This window comes from Bactrocera dorsalis, chromosome 5 (assembly GCF_023373825.1).
Source record: "Bactrocera dorsalis isolate Fly_Bdor chromosome 5, ASM2337382v1, whole genome shotgun sequence".
In the NCBI taxonomy this organism is placed as follows: domain Eukaryota; kingdom Metazoa; phylum Arthropoda; class Insecta; order Diptera; family Tephritidae; genus Bactrocera; species Bactrocera dorsalis.
In genome coordinates, this window is record NC_064307.1 from 16,224,823 (window position 1) to 16,238,513 (window position 13,691).

Genomic DNA, 13,691 nt, shown 5'->3' on the forward strand with positions numbered 1-13,691 from the left:
GATTACTCTGCCTTTGCAAATAAAAAAAAAGTTTGGAAATTTTGACCACTCCAAAATTAAATAGTGCTGGTATCTAATCGAGTCTTTCTGAAGCGATGTATCCACAAAGTTTTATTGGTTATGCGGAACGGATTGAAATATATGAAAATATCCTATTGTCGGAAAAATATATTTTTTCACTCTTATTTAGAAATCCCAAATTTATCAATAGCCGTAATGTAGTTACTTACACATAGTAAGAAACAAAAGAAAGCAGCTCAATCACTATGTATTTTATTTTCAGAAATATGCAAACAGTTGGTCGTTAATATGTCAAGTATAAGTATGTATATATTTTCTAAAATTACTGTGCTACACATTAAATATTATCTAACACTTTATTACTACCACTTAAAAGCTACTTGGCCCTTAGTGACTAGCTAATTTATATATTATTTACAAAAATTCATCTACGAAGTATTTGTTATTCATATAAGTATGCATATTAAATTCACTCACATACTAATGTATAAGGGTTGTACAATACAAATATATGTATTTTGGTTTTTATTAAATTTTTTTTCTATATGACTGTTATAAAGGAGGTATTTCGTAAGGTATACCATTACCGGTATTTTGATTTATTGTGCAATATATTATATCATTATACCATTTGCCGTATAGAAACCCGAATAAAACTTTGCATTTCATCTTTAGATACATAATGTTACAATTCTTTTTCCAAGGCTTTCAGTTCAGCATCATTTAAAAGCATTTTCATTAATGAACTTATGAAAAGTACATACATATACATATGTATATGCCAACACAAGATATTATGCATATGTTGTTAATACAGCTAAAATCAAAATTTTCTAATTTCCCGAAGATCAAGCTTTTCCTATATTGTCATAATATATACGATATTTTTGAAAAAAGCAAGTTTTTTTTAGGAATAACCTACTATATGACACGTAACAATTCCAAAACTTTACGTTTCTCTAAATGTTATTGTGTATTGGTTTAATTACACTGTAGCGTAGTTGCTTTAGCCCTGTAAAGCCAATTGTAGTACCCACTTTCTTCCTAGTGAACTGAATTATATTTCGCATGACTGATTGCGTAACAAGAAAACCGATTTTTTGCAAAGTATTTTGTTTGTATATTTGTTGTAAGAAATAAATTCGATACTTTAACCCTTGAAAGCCTCCCACAGAAACCCCACTATACCGCCACTGACGGAGAACAACTGAACAGTTAACTTCCTACCCCTAAATTGAGTTTCCATATCCAAAATTTTTGATAAACGTGTTGTTTCTGGGAAATTATTTATATACAAGAACACTCATAATTTGCATCTTGTACAAAGACATTTTCACCTGGACACTGGTTCCAGCATTTCTACAAACAATTTTTTTACTGTTATTTTACCCTCATGACAAATATCTCGCCAAAATCGGCGTAAAATACCGTCCGCTTGTCGTAATGACGGCAACAGGAGGAGCAGCTGTTGCTGATGTGACACTGCAGACCCATAACGTAACAAGCATACGACATCATTCAATGAATTAAGTATTGTTTCGCGAAAAGCTCGTAATGAACTTTGGTCATCCAGCAAAATATCACAATTAGACAGAATTAATGCTTTAAGCAGATAATATTCTTCCCGTCGTGGTGATAAACGCTCCAAACGTTGAGCAATTTGTACGCAATGATAATAGAATTCAGCATATCCACATTCCTTAGCTAACAATTCGTCCATCCATACGTCTGCTGCAAAGCACAGACGTCCATTAAATGGCAGCGAACGAAAACTTAACTGTAATGTTAAAATTTCAGCCCACGAAACTTGCAGCAATTTCATTTGGTCATTCAGCGGCAGCTCGGTGAAGCCTGGTAACTGTTTGGCCCAGCCAATCACGCTTACCAGTTCCTTATCATATATATCACTGAGAACAGCAAGAATTTCTTCGGCATCACAATTATTATTTTGAAAAATGCATATTGGTTGTGCACTGGAAGACAATATTTCACTATTGTTGCTATTGCTACCGCCACTGCTACAATTATTTTGTTCCAACTTAACAGAGGTATTCTGAGTTGCTTTGCCGGTGCCCGTATTATTACTACTTTCGGTAGTGGTATGCGGTTGTTGCTGCTGTTGCACCGTTAATGTGTCTGGCTCATACGCATTTAGTATCTCAAGAATTTTGATATCTTCCAGTGAGGTACTGTTGGATTGATAAAGCAGTTGCATGGTTTGGTATGAATTCGAAATAGGATTCCGTCGGTATTTTTGGCGACCTCCACGTACACGATCCAAACGCACGCCCTCCTAAAATATATTAAAGTATATAGGCGTTTAATTTATTTATTTCATTTAATATGGAGTTCTAGTTAAGTACGAGTTTTAAAGCTAAAATTCTCAATCAAAAAGCTTGGAAGATATACATTCTTAAAACCATAAATAAATTGCATTGAATGGGAGACAATTAAAAGTTTCACATTGAACTCGTAGCTTCATTTAAAATTTTTTCTAGCCTCTGAAATATGGTATGCATGTATATTTAAATATCGCGTGGTCTATGTAAATATCATCAAGGTATTATTCCAAGATAAAAAAAAAATTCTATGACTCTATAGTGAAATAAAATTATAACAAAAAAACGTTAATTTCGCTTGCGCCGAAACTATATAGAATAAAAATGTGGTTTGTGGCAAACTTAATATACCCTGATCAGGATATAAAAACTCCTTGAGGGAATAACTCACGTATTTGAACTTACCTTTAGCATACCCATCAGCAAACATTTCTGAAATCGGCAGGCCTGACAGGCTTTTCGTCGGCGCTTATTAATCTCGCATTCATTATTAGCAGGGCACGTGTACTCAATATTTCCTTGTATGGTGCGCTTAAAAAATGCTTTACAAGCCTCACAACTTGCCACACCGTAATGAAATCCAGATGCAACATCACCGCACACCAAACAAAGACGACGTAATTCATCGCGTATTGAGCCACCACTAGCTGATGCAGCACTGTTGTTGCTATTAGTATTGTTACCACCACAATCATTTGATTTTAAGGCAATTGGTGTACTTGCTTCACATCCCGTCAGGGTGACACTATGCAAATCAGCAGATAGCGTTGTTGTTGAACTACACAATTGACGTTCTGGAGACACTGAAGGTGAAGATTTGTTGCCGCTGGTTGATGTATTTCCACCTGTGCCACCACCGCTGATCGCACTGCCACTGCTAGTACTGCTTGTACTACCGCTGGTGCCATTTGAATAGGAATTCGAGCGATTAACGCCCACTGTGGTAGAAGTGCTCGGACTGCAACATGAGGTGCTGATATCCAACTCCTGTTTTATGTGCAACACACCGCCCTCCGACATTATAGGAACTTTTGTTCCTGTTGATGAATTTCAATTATTTTTTTATATCTTAGATCGACGGTCCTTTGAATATCTATTGGATAAATTGAAAATAAAATTTTAAGAATTAATAAAATATATATTTTAAATAAATATTCAAGAAAGCTACAATATACTTAAATTCAATGTTCACCTCATTGAGGGCTTTAAAGCTGCAAAAAGCTATTCTAGTAAACCTTCCAATGACATTCAGACTGGTTTACCTAAAAACGATAATTTACTCCACTTCAGAAACGGCTATTTTGTACATACGAGCAAATGAATAAAAAATGTATGTATGTATGTATACGTGTTAAGTATTATATCAAAAAAGTGGATAATAAGTACAAAGATGTTTAAACTCACGGCAATATTCAAGACTTGCGTTTGGAAAAAAAGCCTCAATAAAGAAGTGCATTGCATACCCAGCGTACAACAGTAAAAATATCTCATTGAAGAGAGACAGGCGTTGTAGAAAATTACAAAAAGTGAGAAATATCAATTAGAGCTGTAATCACATTGTGCTTATGCTGATAACGCACCACTACGAACGCATACAAAGTACAGAACATCATATGGAAATGTAAAAAAAAATTGTAGTAGGAACTGCTTACATACATACATATATTTCATTTAAGATCAAGAAGCGCCCTAATGGAAAAAGTGCAATCAATGTTCAAGTTCAAAAGTCAAAGCAAAAAAATTAACAACAATTATTACTACATTAATCAAGTTTAAATACTTTTTACTAATTTTTAAACTCATTAGACGATTATAAGAGGTTTTATACATATATTTTTAATAGAAGAGATAGATAAGTAAGTCATCTATCATCATTTGGTTCAGCTACTAGTAGTAAATACTGTTCATAACACTTAAAGGTAGGTACATTACATCCCAATACCAGATAACAATTTTTGATGAAACAAGAGATAGAACTTTGTTTTTTTTATTAAACAAGAATTAAATAAACTTGATCTACTTTTTGCACGTTTACTGTTCCAGTTAACTGTGTAAAAAGTGTATTTCATACGACATGAGAGTGTCAAAGAAAAAATTTAGAGATTTAAGAGAGATTAAGTTATATAGTTTTATCGTAAATTATGTAAGCCACTTAAGATCCCGCAAAAGTAGATAATTTATGTGCATATGTACGAATGTAATGTAGTTATGAGCCGTTGTTACTGCGTTTTAAATACATTAAAGGTTAATATGTAAGTGAATGGTATATGTGTACATTTATTTTTCCTTTATTTTTACATAACTGTAAAATAAAACTATCACTGGAATCTTCTATTATAGCTGTTCAACAATTTATTTTAAAAAGATTAGATATATTATGAAATAAAATATTTTATATATTTGCGAATATACATATGTGTATGTATATAGAGTACATATTTCGAAAATATCAATGAAAAAACTAATAAATTAAAAAAAATGATAATAAATGCTACTTGACAAATTTTTGCATTAATGACAAAGCCGAACTTTTCTACGCTAGATCTGTGACTTTTATTCAATATTTATATTAATTCTCAAATTATTTTAATATAAAAGGCTATTAATAACCGAGTGTGTGGATGACTGTTCTACTTTAGCTACATACATATGCACACAAACACATAAGAATAAATTTTGTTGATACCTGGTATGCTTTATGTGATAGCAGTAAATCTAATAAGGATAGCACAAATGCAGTCCACACAAATTTGTATGTTTGTTGAAAGTACATATTAAAATAAGCCAATATCAGAATGAAATAGGTGCCATCGTTTTAGTATAACTATTTAAATATGATAGCTTAACTATAAGAACATTATCATTCAGAATGCGCGTGTTAGATTTTGACGACAAGCTTCAAGTACTGATTAAAGAAACATAGCGAATTTGTATTCAAAATGACGTAGCTAAAAGTAGATGACATATTAATTCATATTTATATAGTTTTTATGAATTACTATGAGTTACGTTTATGTGCATACCAATGTACATATATATTTATGTGTTTATATTATTTGGGGTTTAAATGATAATTCAAATTTAGCATCAGATCAGGCATTTTCAAAGGAAATTCTTTTTGTAAATATTAAAAACACTAATTTAATAAAAAAAACTGAAAATGTAGAAGTATAAAAATTAAAAAAAAAAATCGTATATGATCAACACAGATGGCTCATTTTACAAATTCTATTTAAATTTTAAACCTTATATAGGACTTCAAAAATTTAATTAATCCTGCTATGATCTGCGAAAGTTGAATTTTTTTATATATAATATATTAAATTTCCCACCAGACTGTGGTTTCCGGTAAGAAATTCGTTTATCTCGAAAGTAATCGTGGGATCTTTCGTTTTAAGTTAATATTAAGGTAACAGAATGAGAAAAATTCACACAAGTGTATAAATTTATATACATATATACATATAGTATATATGTAATATTTATTTAATATACTTACGCGATATTTTCGATTTTTTTGATGCACAATAGTTTACTGATGGCTGTGCCGAATATGAAATACTCAAACCAATGTCCTGCTTCATAGAAGCGTTTCGTGATATTAGTCAAATCTAACTAAGTTTGGATAGAGTGATTATATCGAAACGCTCAGTATGATCCTTCCAAAGATTAAAGCTCCTTAAATTCCAGCTACATTGATTTTTCAGGGATCTATTTTTGTATAAGTTGCCTCAACACTAACTCGCACAAAATACATCCAACTAGGTGTTATCCACAACCGCGGTTTATTTTATTAACTGGCCTTTACACCTCATTTATGTTAATTCCTCATTATGAGAATTAAATGTAAAATATGCTCAAGAAAACAATTTCAGAAGATAAAAATATTGAGCAAATTAAACGAATACACATGTAGACAGAACTTTTATAAATGTCACACTAAAAGAAACTTGAAAAAATATTTAGGTATCAATAGACATCACAAAATTTCATCCAACTTTCTTAACATAAAATAAAAAAATGTTTTCCGAAATTTTTCTTTTAGTTGTATCTCAAAGCTTTGCTACTTTATTAATAAATATTACATTAATTTTAATACATGTTAAGAATTTCAAACTAATAAAGAGTCCCGTTTCATTATAAATATTTTGAAAAAATTGAATTTGACCGTAATTGCATGCTGTGGCAACACTCACGTTGTAGCTATATGATTTCGCATTAGTTTTTATTCATATTTGCGGGATTACTGACTTTAAACAAGGTGATAATTTCAATTAATAAGTTTGACTATAAGTATTTAATAGTTTTCGCGTTAGGTACTAAGCTATGGCGGATGGAAACTCAGCAGAAAATGGAGCATTGTCCGATATCACGAAATCTGACACCTCTATTGACACAATATCAAAGACCCCATCTATTGGACCTCCTGTGGAAACAGAAATTATTGAAGAACCACTTCCTTCCATTGAAGATGTTGTACTAATTGATCCAGAATGTTTAGAATTAGATCTGAATCATCATCGTATTGAAAAGCTAGAGAATTTTGAACCACTGAAATGCATTGAACGTCTTTACCTACGCTGGAATCTTATAAAGAAAATTGAAAACCTCGACACATTGACAACGCTCCAGGAACTAGAACTCTACGATAACCAAATCACTAAAATTGAGAATCTAGATACATTAGTAGATCTAGAACAGTTAGACTTGAGCTTTAACCGTTTAACTAAGATAGAAAATGTAGATAAATTAGTTAATTTGGAAAAGATTTTCTTATGTGCTAACAAGATACAAGTTATTGAAAACTTAGGCATGTTAACTAATTTGACTATGCTGGAATTGGGGGATAACAAAATTCGTAAAATACAAAATATTGAAATGCTGGTAAATCTACGCCAACTATACCTTGGCAAGAATAAGATAACTAAAATTGAAAATTTGGACACATTGGTAAATCTAGAATGTTTAAGTTTACAAGCTAATCGTATTGTAAAAATCGAGAATTTGGATAAGTTAGTTAATTTGACTGAACTTTATTTATCGGAAAATGGTATAGAAATAATTGAAAATTTAAATTCAAATACCAATTTAGAAACTTTAGACTTGGCCAAAAATAGATTGAAATCGATAGACAACGTTGCCGATTTAAAAGAACTGGAGGAATTATGGCTAAATGATAACAGTGTTTCCGACTGGAAAAATATTGAAAATCTAAAAGAAAATACAAAGCTTAAAACTATTTACTTGGAACACAATCCCGTAGCCACAGATAAGATGTATCGCTTCAAGTTGCGTTCCATTTTGCCATGGCTTGAAAAAATAGACGCCACTCTATGTCGGTAAAAATGCATATCTCAATTTTCATATACTAATAAAATAACATTCAATATGAAGAAAATTGGAAACTAAAAAAAAAATATTTCTGAACCTAGTTTTAATTTTTTGAAAACCTGACAGCAAAAATTCAAATACCAGATTTTTCTAATATGTTCTAAAATATATTCATTACTTTACTGGTGATCCGCGAAAGTGCATTTTAAGCGTCTACCATTTTCAATGGAAATTAGTCATACCTGACCCTTACATTCAAATGTATGCATAGACCGCTGAATTTGTTTCTAATTTGGTGACTAACTCATAGATAAGTATTTGTAAAGATAATAAACAACATTTAAATAAAGATTTCGCAACATATACAAAGCATAATTGCATGTTCTAAGATCGTAAGTAGAAATTTTTTTTCGATGGCGCCTAGTGTTTTCTTGTCCTGACCAGGTGTGTGTAAAAGCTGTTTATTGTATGATTTGATGAACTACTTACACAAAAAAGCGCAAATTTTATCATAAATAACGACAACTGATGATTTAAATAAAAATAATCTCTACGTGCTATCGAAAGATCGAATAAAATTTCAGAGAAGCAGAATCCAAGGCGTGAGGACAAAATATCGAACTTTAATTCGTCGTAATTATGAGATAAATACTAATTAGTTCTACATTAATGCATACAGTATGCTAATATAAAATTCGTTGTATATTTTTTTATTTGAATGTTTTCTTTTTTATTAAAGTAAATTAAAACAAAATTTCTTATAACTAACTTTTTTATTTTATTTTTACCAATAGGTTCAAGTTTTTTTTATATATATTAGCAAATGCAAACACAAATATTTATTACTGTAAATTGACAAAATTAAAATAATACACAGGTGAACATTTGAGATAATAAAAAATGATATTGGGAGAGGAGGGTGTAAGCTTTTATGTACCAAATCTTTTTGTGTTATACATATGTATGTATATGTAGAAATTTTTTTATTAATTAGTTTAATTCTTAATCTCAATATTCAAATCTATGAACAAAAGATATACTCAATTTTACGATCGAGCATTGGTAATTTTGCAGTTAAGAACAATAAGTCGTTCTTTAAATGAAAATTAAATTTTGGAAAATGTAAATTACAGATAAAATTGTGAGCGCTAACCCTAGATTTATATAAAATAAAAACTGCATCACATTGTCACAGAAAAATAACCAATCGATATTGATGGATATTCTGTTTGCAGAAAACTTCATTTGCAGACTTAGGTAGTTTGTGAAGTTCGTGGTGGTAATAGTGAATCTTTAAAAGTGTGACACATCTAAGGCTGTGCGGCCTTTTCATCGCCTTTTACTGCAGAAGCATAAGTGGCTCCACTGGCTGTACTCTGTTTAGATGACTCATCTTCACTTATAACTTCAGTAACAGCTGTGCCAGCACCTGCACCTCCCAGCGGTTGTGGCGAATCAACTGTAACAAAAAATTTACCTAGTTTAAAATAATAATAGTGGGTTCTCAGCAAAACTCAGCCATATCAGCGATACTCATTTTTTAGACCAAAGAAATGTACTGTTGTCATTAGTACAAGTTTACGAATCAAAATAAAAAAATAGTAAAATAAAAAAATAGCAGTAAAAATAAAAAAAAGATCAAAATAAAGGAAAATACATAAATAAAATAAAATGAAAACAATATTAACAATTAGTAAAATCGAAAAAAAACTAAATTAAATCAAAACAAAAGAATGTGTGACATATTCGTCACTACGACAGAAGGATCTGCTTAGCCAAAATGGACAAGAATTGTCGCTCCAGCAACACCAATGCATTATGGAGTCACAACATCAACGCTGAAAGTTTCATGAGATCTGTTGTTTAAAGCTAAGGCCATTATAATTAAATGCTTCAATCTTCCGATTAAGCATTTCTGCTATTTTAACAGAACATCACATAATTATTTTGATTACGCTCACACAATTTTTAAGAAAATGAGTAAAACTGAATTGCGTGGTAAGATTTTGTGAGTTTTCATGAGTACCACTATTATACTAATAATAATATGTATGTAAATGAATTCATTATTCATATTTTATGCTAATTATATGGTATGGTGTTTAAGATTATGTTATCGATTATGACGGCGAGCAATGGAATTGTGGTATGTGTGGATGAAAATTTAGTAATAAATCCTGCCTTTAATGTCCATTGCATAAGAATCGTCTAGGCGTATATCATGCTTCTTAATAAGCTGACATTCACCGCCCTCAATAGAGGGTATGGAGTAGACATATAAGTATCCGTCTTGTGAAGCCACCAAAAGTCTGAAAGTAATAAAAGCCAAGAATTAAATACATATAAACAGCTTAAAACTATATTAATTGTGCGTAATAACACCAAAAAAAAAATAGTTATTATTCAGTTATACCGTAATTTATTATTTTCTTATTACTACTATAAATAATTAAAAGTTCAACCATGTGATAATTGTTCATTCATATTTAAATTTGTTGCTCGAAATATCTGAGTAGAAAACTTTTTGATTTTGTTTTAAATGGCATCTAAAGACATATTGTAATATGAAAGTTTCACCAAAATATACCTCAACCATGCATATGTTATCAACCAAGCAAAGGTAAATACCATGCACTAATGTATGTACCTACATATATATGCATACAAAACTGAAGCTGAAATGTTCTCCTACATTGTCTACAGCTTAAAAACAATCGATCAATAGAAAGCATATATGTATAATCCCTTGCGAGTACCTATTTTGGTCTTTTTATGTATAACTAAGTACATATACGGTCACCGCTGGAGATACAGGTACCTATGTATATGCTATTTTTCTAAGAAAATAGTTTCGTTCAGTTTACTTGACCTTGGTAGCCATATTGTCATTGAACTACAAATTATGCGTACCTGACAGCTAATATCTTTACTGTTTGAATTTACCAAGTTAAATTTACATCTAGGATAAGATACTACTAAATTTTTTATTAATTGAACGCATAATACATATTTCAGGATATGTTGTGTCAAAATTTTTAGTGCTTTCGAGCAAAATTTATGAAGTTATGCGTTTTAAACCTGTTTTATATATAGTATATCACATTTTTTTGAGCATTCAAAAATTTAAAGCGTTTCCTCCTCAACCCGTATTCTCAAAAACAAAGCTGATTTTACGAATTAACGAATTAACTTTATCCATACTTAAGTAAACTCACCTTAGTTGTTTTTGTATTGTTGTGATTGCACACATACGGCGAACACCAGCCTCCGGTAATGTTACCGATGTAAATGCTCGTCCCTGGCTGAATACATCCGTTACTTGAGTGGGCAGATAGCTGGTCACAGTTTTGCTGAGATATCTAAAAAAGGAGTAACTAACAGCATGAGAGAGTTGACGTGGGGTAGAGCGACGACAAACGGTTGGACAATGATGACAAAATATGAGAGGTGGCGAGGGTGTCGAATTAGGGTGTTATGTAATGGTTGATAGTTTAAAGTTGTTTGGTTGGTGTTGAAAACAGGTGTAGATGTTGGATGTTGAGAGCGGGTGTGCGATTTTCAAGGAAGAAAAAGAAACGTAAAAGATATGAGTAAAAATGTTTTAGAAATAAAAGAACAACAGAAAGGTAAAAAAAATGCAAAAGGTACAATGCAAAATAGTAATACGTAAAACAAGAAAAATATAATAATGTCAAATATATGTTTAACGAACCCCATCCAATCATCCGATGTTCGTTTTGAGTCAGCCTGTTCGGCAGCTGACCGATCCAAACGAAATATATGTACTGTTTCCGTGTTTGAACTCGACACTAAATATTTTGCGCATGTACTAAATGAGAGCGATGCAATCGCCACGCAACGCTTGAGACCACGACGCATTTCGAACAGCTTGCTGCCATCAAGAGATGAAAAGACGCGTATTACGGTACCACGCTCGCTCGCTGTAGCGATCTCAGTCCCAGACGGGCTAAATGCCAATGCAGCCAATGGAGAATCGTGAGCAGGTATCATGGTCTTAGCATGTAAATTTATTGCATCAAAAATTTGAACTTCCCCTGAGGTGACGCTTCCCGGATAGGCCAAATAACAGTGCTCTGATGAGGAAGAAAGTGCGCAGAGACCATTTGGATTGCATGGAGTATCACGTATCGTATGGACTACTTTCATATCCTGGATATTGTGAATATATAAACTTTCTTCCAGGCAAACAATTAGACGTTCCCGATTTAGTTTAACAGCCAATATGGTATTCGAGTATGAGTAATTACAAATTTCACTCTGTTTCTTAAAATGACATACCTAATAATAATATAAAAAAAATAATTAAAACATCTACAATATAACAAAACAAAAATACTTTTTTTTGCTTACTTTAAGCTTTCGTGGTGACCGCTGAGAGACAACCGCAACCAAAGAACTTTCAAAAAGGCGTTCAATAAGGAATATCTCGTCCGTATGGCAACTGTATGTTTTATCCAATGTTAGATCTACTGAACTAAGACTGTATAAACTATAACCCGATCGTGTTGCAACCGCCAATGATCTAAAGAGTATATTAAACATTTACTTATTTTATTAGACAAAAATAAAAGTAATTTGAACTTACGTATCATTTTGATTGAAATTAACAAAAACTTCACCAGCTTCAATGTCCGGGCGTCCCAATAGATTCATCATTATCCAAAGTAATATATGTCACAACAAAACAGTGTTTTTGTTCGAGTTCAAAAATGTTTCAACTTATTCTAGTTTATGATGAACTGAAAATTGTTTTTAAATTTAGGAATATAATATTTGTTTATAAAGATTTTCAGTATTTAAACTTACTTGTATTAAATAAATAATATATGGTGATTGCTCAGGAAACCTAAATATAATATGAAAATTATGGACATATGTTAATAACGGTTTAATATTTTTTCGAATAGAGATAGAGCATACAAATTTTATGTTTCTTTTAGAGCAAACCTTTCTAACATAAAAAAGACGACGAAAATCTGAATATGTTTCATAAAATACAAAGTCACTAGGTTACAGGTTGAAAAATGTTAACCCTTCATCGCAGACACCGAAGACACATAGTTTCAGGGGATATACACATACACCTTTCGAAAGGAACTTGTGAAGAAATCATATTAACTCACAGGTAAAATATGCATAAATTATGTTAGGGTATTTATTCTGAGATATGGTTAATTTTAGACGTTACTGCGTAAAGTTCACCATATGTTATCAAAACTTTATATCATTTTGTTTTTGTATAACATGTATGTATATATATATTGTTCAAAATATCTTATGATTGTGTATGAATGTATTTAGTTTATAGCTGGCTTTTTCTTTTATAAAAAAAGTGTTATGCATTAGATTATTTTGTTTTTACCAGCATTTTATAATACAGCTATACGGCTTTGAATTTACTTTGGCTGGCAATTAATATTTACGAAGATTTTCCTTTATTCGATTATACACATATTTGGGTAAATATGTATGTATGACATATACATATGTATTGAATAATTTATTAAAACGCAATGACAAAAAATTACTTAATTCTGTGCTAAAATCGTATGTTTATGCTCCAAATTTAATGTGTATACACTCCCTATTTTTGAATATATCATGAGTACCAGTTATATTTTTATTTAATCAAAACAAAAAGACAAAAATGACCAAACAAATCTATGTAGAGAAAAGCTTGCTGACTGATAAAGAAAATTTAATCAAGAAAACAAAATGACCAATAATTTGTATGTATATACTTACTTTCTTGATTTTCCTGCCTTTTAAATAATGTTCAGTTCACAGTTTTCGCGCTCTTTGTAGAGAAACCAACTAAAACTTTGATATTTCTTAATAATAATAATAAGTTAAAGAACTACTTGTTTAATTTTCAGTGGTCGAAGTTGTTTTGATGATCTTTGTCATCTGTACGTCTATTCTTGTTGTTTGCCTTCTTGATGTCCATATGCTTTTATTTGTGTCGATAAATTTGCGATA

At 31.2% G+C, this 13,691-nt stretch overlaps 3 protein-coding genes across 12 annotated transcripts; 1 reads left to right on the plus strand and 2 right to left on the minus strand.

Annotated features, from left to right (window-relative positions):
• Positions 1–257: 257 nt before the first annotated feature.
• Positions 258–6,280, minus strand: LOC105228003 (steroid hormone receptor ERR1). 8 transcript variants are annotated; one of them, XM_049458299.1, is made up of 4 exons: positions 5,860–6,280; positions 3,553–3,622; positions 2,766–3,453; positions 258–2,314 (listed from the first exon to the last, which is right to left on the minus strand). In XM_049458299.1, the coding sequence occupies exons 3-4, from the start codon at positions 3,378–3,380 to the stop codon at positions 1,355–1,357; spliced, it is 1,575 nt and encodes a 524-aa protein (XP_049314256.1). In that variant the 5' UTR covers positions 3,381–3,453; positions 3,553–3,622; positions 5,860–6,280; the 3' UTR covers positions 258–1,354. The 8 variants fall into 8 exon arrangements, with proteins under 8 accessions (XP_049314256.1, XP_049314257.1, XP_029406792.2 ...); XM_049458300.1 differs by having other exon boundaries at positions 3,536–3,622; XM_029550932.2 differs by lacking the exon at positions 5,860–6,280 and adding an exon at positions 3,765–4,709.
• Positions 6,281–6,470: 190 nt separating this feature from the next.
• Positions 6,471–8,459, plus strand: LOC105228006 (protein phosphatase 1 regulatory subunit 7). Its single transcript, XM_011207605.4, has 2 exons — positions 6,471–6,621; positions 6,677–8,459. The coding sequence occupies exon 2, from the start codon at positions 6,687–6,689 to the stop codon at positions 7,701–7,703; it is 1,017 nt and encodes a 338-aa protein (XP_011205907.1). The 5' UTR covers positions 6,471–6,621; positions 6,677–6,686; the 3' UTR covers positions 7,704–8,459.
• Positions 8,397–13,652, minus strand: LOC105228007 (WD repeat domain phosphoinositide-interacting protein 2). Of its 3 annotated transcripts, none has more exons than XM_011207606.4 (8): positions 13,458–13,650; positions 12,519–12,558; positions 12,298–12,451; positions 12,063–12,234; positions 11,404–11,990; positions 10,907–11,065; positions 9,873–10,000; positions 8,397–9,150 (listed from the first exon to the last, which is right to left on the minus strand). In XM_011207606.4, the coding sequence occupies exons 3-8, from the start codon at positions 12,366–12,368 to the stop codon at positions 9,002–9,004; spliced, it is 1,266 nt and encodes a 421-aa protein (XP_011205908.1). In that variant the 5' UTR covers positions 12,369–12,451; positions 12,519–12,558; positions 13,458–13,650; the 3' UTR covers positions 8,397–9,001. The 3 variants fall into 3 exon arrangements, with proteins under 3 accessions (XP_011205908.1, XP_011205910.1, XP_049314258.1); XM_011207608.4 differs by having other exon boundaries at positions 10,907–11,050; positions 13,458–13,647; XM_049458301.1 differs by having other exon boundaries at positions 9,009–10,000; positions 13,458–13,652.
• Between the last annotated feature and the right edge of the window lie 39 nt (positions 13,653–13,691).

Bases quoted from the DNA above. Each gene is read 5' to 3' on its own strand.
- LOC105228003 (XM_011207600.3), bottom strand. From the start codon at position 3,380: ATGTCGGAGGGCGGTGTGTTGCACATAAAACAGGAGTTGGATATCAGC. The intron at 2,315-2,765 runs GTAAGTTCAAAT...AATATATTTTAG, and splicing joins TGCTGATGGGTATGCTAAAG to GAGGGCGTGCGTTTGGATCG.
- LOC105228006 (XM_011207605.4), top strand. From the start codon at position 6,687: ATGGCGGATGGAAACTCAGCAGAAAATGGAGCATTGTCCGATATCACG.
- LOC105228007 (XM_011207606.4), bottom strand. From the start codon at position 12,368: ATGATGAATCTATTGGGACGCCCGGACATTGAAGCTGGTGAAGTTTTT. The intron at 10,001-10,906 runs GTGAGTTTACTT...TATTACTTTCAG, and splicing joins ACAATACAAAAACAACTAAG to ACTTTTGGTGGCTTCACAAG. The intron at 9,151-9,872 runs GCAGGATTTATT...TTTTTGTTACAG, and splicing joins TTATGCAATGGACATTAAAG to TTGATTCGCCACAACCGCTG.